The sequence below is a fragment of the Bubalus kerabau genome, chromosome 6, assembly GCF_029407905.1.
Source record: "Bubalus kerabau isolate K-KA32 ecotype Philippines breed swamp buffalo chromosome 6, PCC_UOA_SB_1v2, whole genome shotgun sequence".
Lineage (NCBI taxonomy): Eukaryota > Metazoa > Chordata > Mammalia > Artiodactyla > Bovidae > Bubalus > Bubalus kerabau.
The window spans coordinates 82,530,948-82,545,165 of record NC_073629.1 but is presented as its reverse complement, the minus strand read 5'-3'; the positions used below and the strand labels follow the sequence as shown (position 1 = coordinate 82,545,165).

At 36.1% G+C, this 14,218-nt stretch overlaps 1 protein-coding gene across 5 annotated transcripts in view; it reads right to left on the bottom strand.

Annotated features, from left to right (window-relative positions):
- The window catches only part of ITGB3BP (integrin subunit beta 3 binding protein), a 98,963-nt gene that overhangs the window by 16,793 nt on the left and 67,952 nt on the right, over positions 1-14,218 (bottom strand). For 4 of the 5 annotated variants that reach the window (XM_055585626.1, XM_055585628.1, XM_055585630.1 and 1 more), the window contains exons 5-7: positions 7,336-7,414; positions 6,847-6,940; positions 6,450-6,509 (exon numbers count right to left, since the gene is read on the bottom strand). In XM_055585626.1, the coding sequence (XP_055441601.1) occupies positions 6,450-6,509; positions 6,847-6,940; positions 7,336-7,414 (233 nt within the window). The remainder of the gene's footprint in view (positions 1-6,449; positions 6,510-6,846; positions 6,941-7,335; positions 7,415-14,218) is intronic. The other variant, XM_055585627.1, reaches the window with a different exon arrangement.

Below are 14,218 nucleotides of genomic sequence, written 5' to 3'. Positions count from 1 at the left end.
GATTTTTTTCCAGAAAACAGTGTAAAGTAAGTTGTCATAGTATATGATGCAGAATAAATGCTTAATCAAAATGAAATTAAAATAAAGAGCCTAAACATAAAGTTTTATTTTACATTATAAATAAAAGCTTTGGGGCTATAAATTCTTGCTTCAACATCCTACAGATTTGCCTGATTCTGTTTCAGAATGCACATTTAAGAATTTAGGATGAAAACTACCAAGAAACTCATTATAATGTGTGGTTATGTTTTATTATAATCATTCATCTTTTATGCTAGATTCTATAATCCTGAGAGCAGGACTATGTCTGTCTCCTTAATTAGTGTATCCACAATGCTAGAACAGTGCCTGGCTCCTAGTAGGCATTCAATAAATATTAAATGAATGAGGTATGTAAGGAAATAGCCATTTATACCTATTTGAAAATATCTAGATAATTCCTTAAAAAAAATTCTTAGAGTGGCCATTCATTTTTGTTCATTCACTGAACATGTATTATGGAGCTTCCATCCAGGTTCAATATTACAGTATAGAGATAAGACTGTTTGCCAAGGAGAGAAGTCCAGAGAGAGCCGTGGAACCAGACAATTATAATACACTACAACATGGTACATTTATAAACATTCAGACAAGTGCTGTAGAAGCCTAGAAGATGAAGCAATTTCTTTTTTACCTAGGTTATCTGGGGCGAGTTTCAAAGAATGTGATGTTGAAGGCTGACCTTAAGGAATGAGCAGGAGTTTGCTAGACAGAGAAGGAAGAAAGTGTAGTCCAGGTAGAAAGGGAGGTCATAGAGAAGCCTGGAGTCCTGAAGGAGAGATTCCAGAGGACTAAACCATATGATATAAAGAGTGTGAAGGAAGAAGACTCCTTTCTTCCTATGTGAAGTCTGAGGTAGAGGAAAAAAATCGTCTACTGATTGCCAAAGTCCTGCTTTTAACTATATAATTAATTATATAACACTATAAATATCTGCTTTATGATTATGTAGAGGTGTTTAAAATACATAAACCACTTAGAGATTTTATCTAACACTTTGAGGAGCTTTTCTAACTACTCTAAGAGTTAAAGTGGAAAAAAAATGTTCATCTGTCAGGTGACATAAAACCAATTTCTACTAAATGTGCCAGAATAATTTTTCTCCACCTCAAGAACAGTTAGTCTTCAGTCTGTTCATTACTGTCTTTTTATAGTATTTTTATTTAATAAAACCTATTAAGACTACCATACAAATCTCTTTACTTATGCTTTTATCTTTTAACTGATCAATTTTTATATTGCTGACATCCCTTCTTCACCATTTGCTCATTTAAAAATTCATAGTATGTGAGATATGTCTCTGGAGAAAATGTCTATAAAATTTGTTACAGCTGGCAAATGTGTATGAGTCAGTGATAGCACATGACTAAATGCTTCACAGAAAATAAAATTTGTTTCTGTAGTAAGCAGAACTGTTTAAATGTTATTTATTTTTATGTTTCAAAGAAAATATATTGTGAAGTGCTGCATTGATTTAATACGCAACAATGTCTGTGTACACGCTGTAGAAGGAAAATTTATGAAACCTTTGCACAACTCCTTTAATTGAATTTTCCAAATCTCTCACCACACACAAATAATCAATATCTTCTGCAGAGAAAACCAGTCAGAATTATTACAGTCTTCCGTTTCAATTTTGTTGTCATCAGCACATACAGAGCACCTGGATATTTGTAATGTCTGATAGCAAGTTATTTACACCTCTTAAACACATAATTGCTATTAAGTGAGTTAAAATCTACGGTGTAAAAAGTTTAACTGATTATTTAAAAGATAAAAGCACCATACTTTTAGTAATGTATAAAAAAATTAAATCATAGGAGAAATTATTTAAAAGGCTTTGAAAAGTAATCAACCAGTTTGTGTTTCCTTAAATCCTAGACACATCTCAAGTAAGCAGTTGAAATATAGCCCCAAACAGTGATGAACAGTGTAAAGCACAAGCATTAACATTAATAAGAGGAAAAGGTATGACCCACATACAGGATAAGTGACAACTGAATTCGTATAAAGAGCTGAGGACTACAGTTGTACATTAATGTGTATTTGTGTTACCAAAATTAACATCTCTATTTTTTAGCTCTAAATAAACTAAGAATGTTAAAAGCATAGTGGAATTTTTGTTGTTTCTTCTGAAATTCATGTCTAAACTTCAAACCTGTGTTTTTAATACTGGAGTATTTGTCTGAAAAAAGATACTGCTTCATGTTAAGCTATAACAGAAAAAAATAAAAGGGAAGCAGTTTTCTAGGAGTAAAAGTATTTAGCTGATATGACGAATACTTTTTCAAGACTGAGTAGGGGAAAGAACAACATATTTTTAAGTTAAAAAATACTTCAGTGGGTGGTTAGAATGAAAAGGCAATATCAAACTATTTATATAGTCTTAAAACAGAAGGAGTTTAAAATTTGTCCTTTGGACCAAGAATTTGAAAACCTCAAAAATCCTATAACCAAAATTAATTTTACAATGCAAGAAGACAGTAATCTAGTTAAAGAAAATCAGAACATTTATAGTTGGCATTTTTTTCTTTTTAAGGCCAGAGCTAGAAATTTTGAAATATTTAGTATTACAGACAGCTGAAACAATCAACTTTTTTGAACAATGTAAAGTTCAGATGGTTACATTTCTTTTAAAATATGCATATTTCAACCTACACAATTATTCTCAAAACAGATAAAATATGTTTTGGACTGAAGCTAAGTGTCTAGATTTCATATCTTGGCAAATGCTCTACAATTTGCTTACATTCTTTTAAAAAACATTTTGTTTACTGGAAGTACTAGTCATGGACAAACAATGATGGTATTTTCTAATATCTCCAGAAAAAATGAAAATACTCAGTACCACATAATGCCACCTATTGTCTCAGGAATATTTGTATCAAGTTGTTTTATGCAGAGGTTGACTATGTAAAGTAAATAAATTTCATGCCTTCTCATGTGATGATAATGTGACAGTCCTTCTGTATCAACCCAATGAATGGTCATATGTTTTAAATCTTCAGCATAACAAATTAAAAATAATTTTGAAAATTCACATCCAAATATAACAGAAAAAAACCTTTCATTTCATTATTTTTCTAACAGTCATAAAGCCAATATTATTAAGGAAAGTGAAGACAAGCTTACTTCCTAAGTAACTGAAAAAAGAAAGAAGCCTTCTTTTGCTTAAGAAATCTGTATTCTGTAAAGGAGGTCTTCTTTATTCACATGCTTTATCAAGTCATTCCCTAATTTGCAAGGTCCAGTTCTGAAAATTATGAAAATCTCATTGTACTTTTAATGTTAATGTGGATATTTTAAATTTCCATGGAATAGGTTATACAAAGCCTTAGAATGTGTCTCAGATGTCTATTTAAAACACTAGAGTCTTATCTTTACAATTATACTTCTCTGACTGTAATAAAAACTACAACTGCTGCTAAACAAATTAGCAGTAAAATGAAAAAATAAAACTAAAGGATTAATTCAAAGGCACAATGACAAAATAAATGCTGGAATTCTCCTGGTATTGTCTATTTTAACTATTCTAGGAAAATTTGACAAGAATATGAAGGAAAAAAAATCTGAAGGACATTCTTCTGATAGTGAAATAAATAATGTGTTTACTCTCATTTTCACTAATTACCTAATACAACAAATCTAAAACATATAAAAACATATTAGCTGATTTTTATATTATGTCATTTCTAACTATATAATTTATAATATTATGGAGATTCTCAGAATATTTTAAAATTTAAATAATTCTGGATAACAGCATAGTAAAAGAAAAGTAAAGTAGAAATTTCTGTAAAAAGCTGATGGCTAGATCCCCAAATAAGGAATATGTAAAGCATATTAGTTTGGACTGTCAAAAAACTAACAAAGTCCTGTTAAAATGAATGTATGAATAGAAGGGGTGAAAGTTAACTTGGCAAAGAAATTTACATATAATGTGTATGTGTTGGTGTGCATCATCTTTAACCAAAAAAAAACCAAAAAAACCCCACCAAAATTAAAAATATATATATATATTAGGAACTGGAGGAAAAAATAGGGAAAAGCATTCTGTAAAATGCTTTTGAATTTTAGCTCAAATTCAAATTAGAAAAAAAAGCTTCAATCTATTTTCCAGGCAATATTAATATAAAAAATAAGATTAAAAACTAATGAAGATTTGAATACCTCAGTAAGTATAAACAGTCAATATAGCTCTTGCCAAGAAACAAAATGGAAAATGACTTCTATATTCTCATATGTATAATACATATTATCATATAGTTTATATTATGTAGATATTATATATTTAATGTATCTTAGCTCAGTTAGCTGTTTATATTTAAACCACAACAAATAAACAATGCTTATCAGAACCTTTAAAACATGATTTAGTGACACAATCTCCTCTATGCATGAAGAAACACTCAGCTCTCAGGGAAAACCTGGTAATGGGCAAGTCAGTTTTAATGCCTAAAATACTAGAAAATAGATTTAAGGCTGATTCATGCAGAAACATACAAAGAATCCCTATGTATTGGATAACTGAAAGGGGGTGACTGTTTTAACACGTGAACATAACTTTAATGTCTTAATACATGTTTACGGAAGGAAATAATACTTTGGGGAAATTTTTTCCCATTAACTATTAGCAGTGACAGTTCATCTATCTGTTCTATAATTTTCCCTTCCTCATTCTTCAAAACTGTTGGCAAAAGCCTAATGTAAAGCCTAATTCTAATTAGCTCTAGGAAATTAACAGATTAAAAAAAATTACATCATTGCTATTGTATACATAAAAGAAAGATTTTCTCTAGTTGAGAAATAATAAATATTCTTATTCTCTAAAACTTGTCAAGTCAGTAGAGATTAAAATCATTGAAAGCTGCTGCTGCTAAGTCGCTTCAGTTGTGTCCGACTCTGTGCGACCCCATAGACATCTGGCAGCCCACCAGGCTCCCCAGTCCCTGGGATTCTCCAGGCAAGAACACTGGAGTGGGTTGCCATTTCCTTCTCCAGTGCATGAAAGTGAAAAGTGAAAGTGAAGTCGCTCAGTCGTGTCCGACTCTCAGCGACCCCATGGACTGCAGCCTACCAGGCTCCTCCATCCACGGGATTTTCCAGGCAAGAGTACTGGAGTGGGGTGCCATTGCCTTCTCCGATTGAAAGCTAGTTACACATTATAATCAAGATACACTGTACTGGAGAGAAATGATCTCAATCCTTTTCTAGGGAAGAGCTGCTTATGTACTTAAATTCTATGGATCCTAATGGGAGGTAGGTGTCCAAGCAAAGGGCTCAGGAAGCCTGCTCAGATATCTTCCCACATGAGTTTTGGAGGAGTTTTTCCATGACTGCTACCCTGCCATGACCCAGTTGGCCTCTGGAACTGACCAGCAGGGAATCTCAGCTTTTCCTCCTACAAACTCATCGCTAACTTTGTTAAAGATCCTAAACACAGACTAAATTGGTTGAGTTATGTCTTATGTTTGAACCTGAGAGCTGGGATGGCTGGATGCTTTCATTGTTTTAGGAAGACACAACACAGAAAAATATAAAGACCAAACTTTTTGACATGAGACTGGTTTTCAGTTGGAATCCCTGCTCTGACATAGGCAGCAGTGTCTTTTGGCAAACTACTCAACATAATGACAATGACAGCTATCTTGCAGGGTTGTATAGATCTGCTGATCCTAGTGTTGAGAACATAGTAATTATTAGTCCTCAACAGAGGCAAGTCACTGGTACTCAAAAATGGTAGACTAACACATGGCTACCCACTTCAAGGCCTACCTCCGTTTGCAGAGATTGCCAAATGGCATTCCTGTCAGTAATATTAAAATGATCCCTCAAGTTGGTCTAGTGGCTTTAGTATTTTATAGTCTGTGATTATTTTGCTTACTTAGGTGTGACTGTGCATGTGTTCTGGGAACTTAAAGTCTCCTAATTTAGTTTCCCATAGTGTGAAATGCTCAGAGGTGTAAGAGTTCACAGTAGAGCACATGTTATTAAAAATCTCACAACACTGCCTACAAAGTAACTTTTTATGTTTTGTGTATCTTTCTATATCACCATTAAAATCTGCCATATATAATGCATTATTGCCCCATCTATCTGTATTTTCAAAAAGAACTTTTAATAGAAGAAATAACTATAACTTAACCTAAAAACTGTATTTCAAAAGTTCAATCATCAGGAAAATTGATCTTACTGGACATGGTCTTCTGCTAAATGCAGGATAATGTTTTTCAAATGAGATTGGTGGCAAAACTAATACAGTTATGTAAAGTTTAAAAATAAAATAAAAAAAAAATGAGATTGGTGGTCTTTTAAAAGAATACACTAGAAAAGGGCTCATGACAATTGGCTGAAATGGTAAAATGAGATGAAAGGATCTCTATACAATAAACTAAGACAGAACTCTTTACCTTTGTTGGGAAGTCCTGAATTCTTCTTTTTAAATAGTTTTTGCTTTATTACGTTAGTCACTAAATGAAAAAAATTAATATGGGATATTAATAATTTCTCAATTTGGAAGAAACAACTTAAAAAAATACATATTTTTATAAGTATCAAGTACAAAATGCAATACCTTATATCTCATGTAAAGAATGAGAACTACATAAATTAAGCCTAATACGAGTTACCAAGGAACACTCTTTCCCTCACATTCAGGAGGAATCTCTGAAACAACACATCCTAGCAAAAGATATGTGGTTTCCTGTTCTAAGTTTACAAACAAGCAATAGAGAGAAACTCATTAACAACTCATAAATTAGGGGTGGGGGGACAAAAAAAAACCACAAACTCAAAAATTTCTCTTACTTAGTTTTTTTGTTTTCTGCATTTCTCTTTTAAAGACACATGATGCATGGGGGATACCAATGAGATTTTCAAGCTCTTTACTGCCCTTCAAAGCCTAAAAGAAAGGCATTTTAAATGAGTTAAGTTCTCTATAAATATAAGACTACTGACAACTCTAGTGAAAATACAGTACACTGCTTCCTTTCTCTGAAAAACTTAAACTCTGTGATAATGAAATTTAACTTTTTCTGGTAGGTTAACTAAAGCCTTAAAATATCTGAATAAAACCAATCTATTAACTACAAAGACAAAACATAATGATAAATATACTTTTCAATGTGAAGTCAGGTATTACTAAAATATTATGGTTAATTAATGTTCATGTAAGAAATTCTTATGAAAAGTAAAATGAATATATCTTCTGTAAACTCTTTCCAGGATTGGATTCTCCTACTCTTTTCCTAATGGGGTAACAGAAGTATGAAAAATTATATGCCAAAAAAAGCAAACCTGTATACTACTTAAATTTTGCATTATTTCCATGAATTCTTCTGATGATTTTTCAACTTTAGATAGCAACACCATGAATCTGTGAATGAAAAAAACACAAAAATATTCAGTAAGATCAAGCAGTTGAACACGGCAAGTCATTTTCAAAGCTTTAATTTTTTTTAAAAGAATCTTATATTCAGTTTTTATCATTTTCTTTGCATTTTTCAAAGTGGTAAAAGATGTAAATGCTCCTCTTTCAGCTTTCACTCCTTTACAAACAATATATTTTACCAAACATCCTATCCTTTGGCATTTCACTTTCTCATCACTGAGCAATGGGAAAGAAGAGATATATAGTTGGCTTGTCCTTTCTCCTTCATACCATATTGAAAGAACAAATACACCACCATCACCTTATTTACTAGGCAGAAAGTGAAGAGGACTAAAAAGCCTCTTGTCAAAAGTGAAAGAAGAGAGTGAAAAAGTTGGCTTAAAGCTCAACATTCAGAAAACGAAGATCATGGCATCTGGTCCCATCACTTCATGGCAGATAGATGGGCAAACAGCGGAAACAGTGTCATACTTTATTTTTTGGGGCTCCAAAATCACTGCAGATGGTGACTGCAGCCATGAAATTAAAAGATGCTTACTCCTTGGAAGGAAAGTTATGACCAACCTAGATAGCATATTAAAAAGCAGAGATATTACTTTGCCAACAAAGGTCCGTCTGGCTATGGTTTTTCCAGTAGTCATGTATGGATGTGAGAGTTAGACTGTGAAGAAAGCTGAGAGCTGAAGAATTGATGCTTTTGAGCTGTGGTGTTGGAGAAGACTCTTGAGAGTCCCTTGGACTGCAAGGAGATCCAACCAGTCCATTCTAAAGCAGATCAGTCCTGGGTGTTCTTTGGAAGGAATGATGCTAAAGCTGAAACTCTAGTACTTTGGCCACCTCATGCAGAGTTGACTCATTAGAAAAGACTCTGATGCTGGGAGGGATTGGGGGCAGGAGGAGAAGGGGACGATAGAGGATGAGATTGCTGGATGGCATCACCGACTCAATGGACGTGAGTCTGAGTGAACTCCGGGAGTTGGTGATGGACAGGGAGGCCTGGCGCACCGTGATTCATGGGGTCGCAAAGAGTCGGACACGACTGAGCGACTGAACTGAACTGAAGCCTATGAATCAGTGTTACCCAGAAATTTTTTTTAAATTAAAAAATACGTTTTTTAGCTTAATATATTCCAATGACAAATACACCAAGGTACTCTTTTAAATTTGAAGACAACGAAAGATATGTTTGGCCACATTCATGTGTCTATACTTTTAAAAGCTGCACAATATTGGACCTAGTAAATATACCAAAGATGATTTAACTATTTCCTTATGGCTGCAACTTTAGTTTCTTTTCGTATTTTAAGATCTCACAGTTTGTATACGATAATCTATACTGGTGCAGTTTAACAGAAATATAATGCAAGCCATATATATAATTAAAAATTTTTGAATAGCCACATTGAAAGTAAAAAGAATTAGGTGAACTTAATTTTAATAATATATTTTATTTAACTCAATATATCCAAAGTATAACCTTTCCTTTTTTTTTTTCCAGAATATTCACAGCTGCTTTATTCAAATTAGTCACACAGTAGAAACAATCCAAAGATCCAACAGGAGAATGGATAAACAAATTGTGGTATATCCATACAACATAAATTACTACTCAACCGATTAGAATGAACTACTAACACAGCAACATAGATAAATCACAAAGACATTGTGCGTGTGTGCTCAGTCGCTCAGTCATGTCCGACTCTTTGCGACCCTCTGGACTGTAGCCCGCCAGGCTCCTCTGTCCATGGGATTCTCCAGGAAAGAATACTGGAGTGGGTTGCCATGCCCTCCTCCAGGGGATCTTCCCAACCCAGGGGTCAAATCTGCATCTCCCGAATCTCCTGCATTGCAGGCGGATTCTTTACCACTGAGCTAATGGGGAAGCCCCCACAAAGGCATTATGTTATGTGAAAGAAGACACACACACACAAGTCCCTTCTATATGACTCTATTTACATGGAGCTTAACAACCAACAAAGGAATGGATGGAGTTTAAAAAATACTACAGTGTGGAAACAAAATCATAATGTAGTTATCTTCAGATTAGAAATAGGATAAAAACTGACCAGAAGGGGAAGGAGGAGGAAATCTTTTGGGGTACTGGAAAAGTTGTATTCTTGACCTGGGTGGTAGTCCCATGAGCATATACACATATAAAAGTTCATAGAGCAATACACTTCAGATTAATGCATTGTACACACTATTTTATGCATGTACTCAGTGGCTCAGTTGTGTGACTCTTTGGAGCCCCACGGACTGTAGACTGCCAGGCTCCTCTCCCCATAGAATGTTCCAGGCAAGAATACTGGAGTAGGCTGCCATTTCCTACTCTAGGGAATCTTCCCTACTCCAGGGAATCTTCCAGACCCTGGGTTCAAACCCGCATCCCTTATGTCTCCTGCATTGGCAGGTGGATTCTTTACCACTACCACCACCTGGGAAGTCCCATGTTATACCTCAAAAATAAAATACAGTATTTTCAAAGCAGTGCTCTTCCTGGGCACATCTTTAAAGCACCTGATGTCTCTATATTGAGAATGCTATAATTCCAGAAAGGTGTAATATCTCATCTTTGCTCCTTTCCTTTCTTAGAAGATTAGATCTCATTCTTCTTAGCCAAATTGATCAATGATTAGTTACTTCCCAGTTTACAGAGTCAGATAATGAATCTAAGTCCCACACAGTGCAAATTTATGTGTTCCTAACTGTCTGAGAGCTCTTGTCAAGCCACTCCACACCCATGGGATCTTTCCAGCAAACAATCTTTCAGTCTTCAATTTATACTTTTCAAGTCAGAGGTCCCAGTTTGCTTTCTACTGGTAAATGTCCGATTTGATATTATTCTCTTCAAGAACAGCATCTGACTTTGTCTTACATCTCATTGGCAGGGGCTAAATAAATCCTTCAACTGTGATTTTTCAGATCCCTGTGTTTGCGTACTGAGGTCCACTGTTATTTTTCTGAAAGTACTTCTGGAAGCTCCTGTCTTGGCTTCTATACTGCCACCTGCGCGAAGGGTGAAGGGTCGCTGTCGGTGGCCAGTGTGCTCGCGGGCTGCGTGATCTCTGCGGTGTCCGCTGCTGGAGGAGGTAGCGGCGGCCTGACCCTCGGCCTCCAGGCGTCTCCTCGCTCCTTGGCAGAGGAGGTCTCCGCTTCCCTTCCTCCCAGAGGGTGAGCTTCCCAACTAGCCCGCAGGTTCTGCCACCATCCCTCAGAGCTGTCCTCTCTGCCCCTTTCCCGCCGCCCCGCGAGGGGCAGCGCTCCGCCCCCGGCCCACCCACCCCCGCCCCCCGCAAACTATTACCATTTCAACATGTAATCAATATAAAAATTATCCATGAGATATTTTATACTTTTTTTCAAAATTCAGTGTACCTTTATATTCATAGCATATCTCATTTCAGAATAGTCACATTTTAAAAGCTCATTAGCCATGTGTGTCTGGCTAGTGACTACTGTTTCAGAGAGCACAAATCTGTCCTACCAATTTTATGAGAGAAACTAGAAATTCTATTTAAATGCTTTTCAAAATCACATCAGTGTTATCCATTAACATTTGTGTGTGCTATAAAAATAAGACAAATGTGACATTAAATGTTCATACACAATGAATATGAACAGTATGTTTCAACTAAGTAAAATATGTATATAAGTATGTGAGCAAAGAATGGAAAGAAAGCGATATGCAAAAGCTAAAAATTATGTGAACATGGTGGAATTCCAAGTGATATTTTTTTCCTTAACATTTTCCTTCATTATTACACATTTTAAATTAGAAGTTGTCTGTCTGTCTGAGGTCCCAGCTGCTTACCACTGGAACCTCCATATGAGACAGACTACCTCCATATGAGACAGACCACCTCCATATGAGAGACACTACCTCCATATGAGACAGATTACCTCCATATGAGGAGACTATCATAAAGGAATTCTGGCTCCTCCAATTAAGCTCCAAAAGCCTGAAGGAGCAGAAGGACTTCAGTGACTCCCACTCAAGGCTGGGAACCTCCAGCTTCCCCTACATTATTCCTAAGCCCACTAAGTACCTCAGAAATACAAAGCTGAGGCAATTAAGCTCCTTTGCTATGAGAAGGAGTCCTGGGGGCTCTTTTGCCGGCATCCCTTTCCTGGGAGGATTGGAGTGGCAGAGCCTCTTCACATGGTCTTACCATTTTTTAAGGAACTGATGCTGTTGTTCCCTGTCTACCCCCAGGGAGTTGTGTGGGAAGGGCTAAGTCCTGCAGTGTTGCCATCGTGAATGACTCCAAAAAGCTCTGTTCAGAAAGAGCGAGAAGTGAATGGCACCCCCAAGAACTGTGGTACGTAAGTGTACCCAATGAATCTATTAGTAAATCTTTCTCCTAAGTTATCCAGCAGCTAACCAACCTGTTCAACAGCCTCGGAGTTTTTGGACTGAGGATCAGTTCCCCAATTATCAAGATATCCTTCACACGCCTAAACTTGCCTGCACTGCAGGACCAATTAGAGTGGTGGACATTCCATCACTCTCGCCATTTTTAACTTCCTTTCCTCTCCTCCTCATTATACTTCTTGCTAGGTGAAATTCTTTTCCTCATCTCAATGGTAAGCAAATTCATGGAATGGCTTTTAAACTGTCATCCAACTGCTACATTTTGAGAAATTCAGGAAGTGTTCTCCATTTCTACATCTTCTGACAAGATGGTAGACAAGACATCATAATCTTTGGAGATAAACAACTTGCTGGGCAGCTTTTGGCAGAATGGTTGCCACTGTCTTCATCCTAGACAAAATGGCAATATTTAATCTCATGTGCTGGAAGCTGAATTTTTATTGCCAGTGATAGCATTTTCTGTATTTTCAAAGGATAGTTTCAACTATACTTTGCTGTCCTAAGACAGCATTATTGTTTGCTTTAATATTATCTCTATGTGCCTTCACTAATTTAGTTGTTTCTGAAAACCAACAATCTTTTATACCTGCCTACAGAATACATTTCTGTTACAAAGTTTCCAAGTTATTGCTGCCCCTTTTATTCAAGTTGGTAAGTGAAAGTATCATCAGTGAGTGCCATCATATTTTATAAAACACTATTCCTTTCTTAAATAGATTTGCCTCTGGCTGAACTAAACTGGGTCAAATCCTTCATCTTATAACGACCACTGCAAACTATGCAGATGTTGATGGGTACTGCATCCAGATATCCAGTGACTGCTGCCTGTTTCATGACATCCTTACAAAATTTGATCAAATCCTATATTATGCCCAAATTCCACTGTTGTACAACTTGAGAAATATGAAATCTTGGTCTTTCTTGAATGAATCGTTTTTTTGTTTCAGCAGTGTAAAAATTCAGCAACATCTTTTTTTAGTAACTAGTTTTTTAAAGTGTCTAGTACTCTGTTTTTAAAAATAAACTATGATCCAGTTGGTCTGGCAGAAGAGAAAGCTGTTCAAGTGTTTTGACATTTTTTGCCAGACTGCCTTTCCTCAGAGCAGATTCTTATGGTATGTTCACTATGAATGTCCATTTTTCTCTTGAGAAAGCCACATGCCCCAAATTCAGGGGTTTTGATGTATTTTCCAATTTGCCTAAAAAAGTCTCACTGTAAAATTCAGTTTTCTCATTTTCCCCAAAGAGAAAGTGTTATTATTCTGAAGAACAACTGAAATTAGAGGCTTTGCTCATATAAAATACATAGAGGGATGTATCCATTAATTATGCATTAAATTTCTTCCATCGTGATTTCCTCAGTCTCAAGCAAGTGATAGCTTTTAAAAGTATCATTCTGCTTCAATTCTGCTTTTTTCCCATCTTGACTACTTTCAATTATTTTCCATTCTTAACTTCAAATTTAACTTTGTTATTTTCCTTTTCTCCATAAAGCTCCTCAGATATATTCTGAGCAAAGAACTAAAAGAACAAGGAGAAGTTATCCTTAAATTGGTGAATCTAACTGAAAATTGATGATACAGGTGATTAGCAAGCATTAACTCAGCTGCTGCTATGCCATCACAAATGTGGAAGGGAGGTCATCAATTTCTTCAAGATTCCCTGGCATGCAACCTATGGTGCCTACTATACTGACTGTGCAGGCAATGTGGATGTAGTGGAGTAAGATGTGAAACCTCTAAAAGCCATAATGCCCTGTAAAGATACTAATTTACCCTTTTCTGTAACTTCCAACTGTTTGGCACTTTTCTTCCTCATTAGATCATAAGTTCCATGAAGGCAAGGACAGTGTCTACCTTGTTTATGTTATAAACCAACCTACCTAGCATGGTGTCTATAGTATGGTAGATATTACTTGATGGAACAATGAATAAAATATAAAAGACCTAATCCAGTGAACATTCATTCCTAGATCCAAGTGAAATATGCTCATCTTTCATTTTATTGTTCTTTTTCAGTTCAGTTCAGTCGCTCAGTTGTGTCTGACTCTTTGCAACCCCATGATTCGCAGCACGCCAGGCCTCCCTGTCCACCAACTCCCAGAGTTTACCCAAACTCATGTCCATTGAGTTGGTGATGCCATCCAGCCATCTCATCCTCTGTCGTCCCCTTTTCCTCCTGCCCCCAATCCCTCCCAGCATCAGGGTCTTTTCCAATGAGCCAACTCTTCGCATGAGGTGGCCAAAGTATTGGAGTTTCAGCTTCAGCATCAGTCCTTCCAGTGAACACCCAGGACTGATCTGCTTTAGAATGGACTGGTTGGATCTCCTTGCAGTCCAAGGGACTCTCAAGAGTCTTCTCCAACACCACAGCTCGAAAGCATCAATTAGCTGGCGCTCAGCTTTCTTCACAGTCCA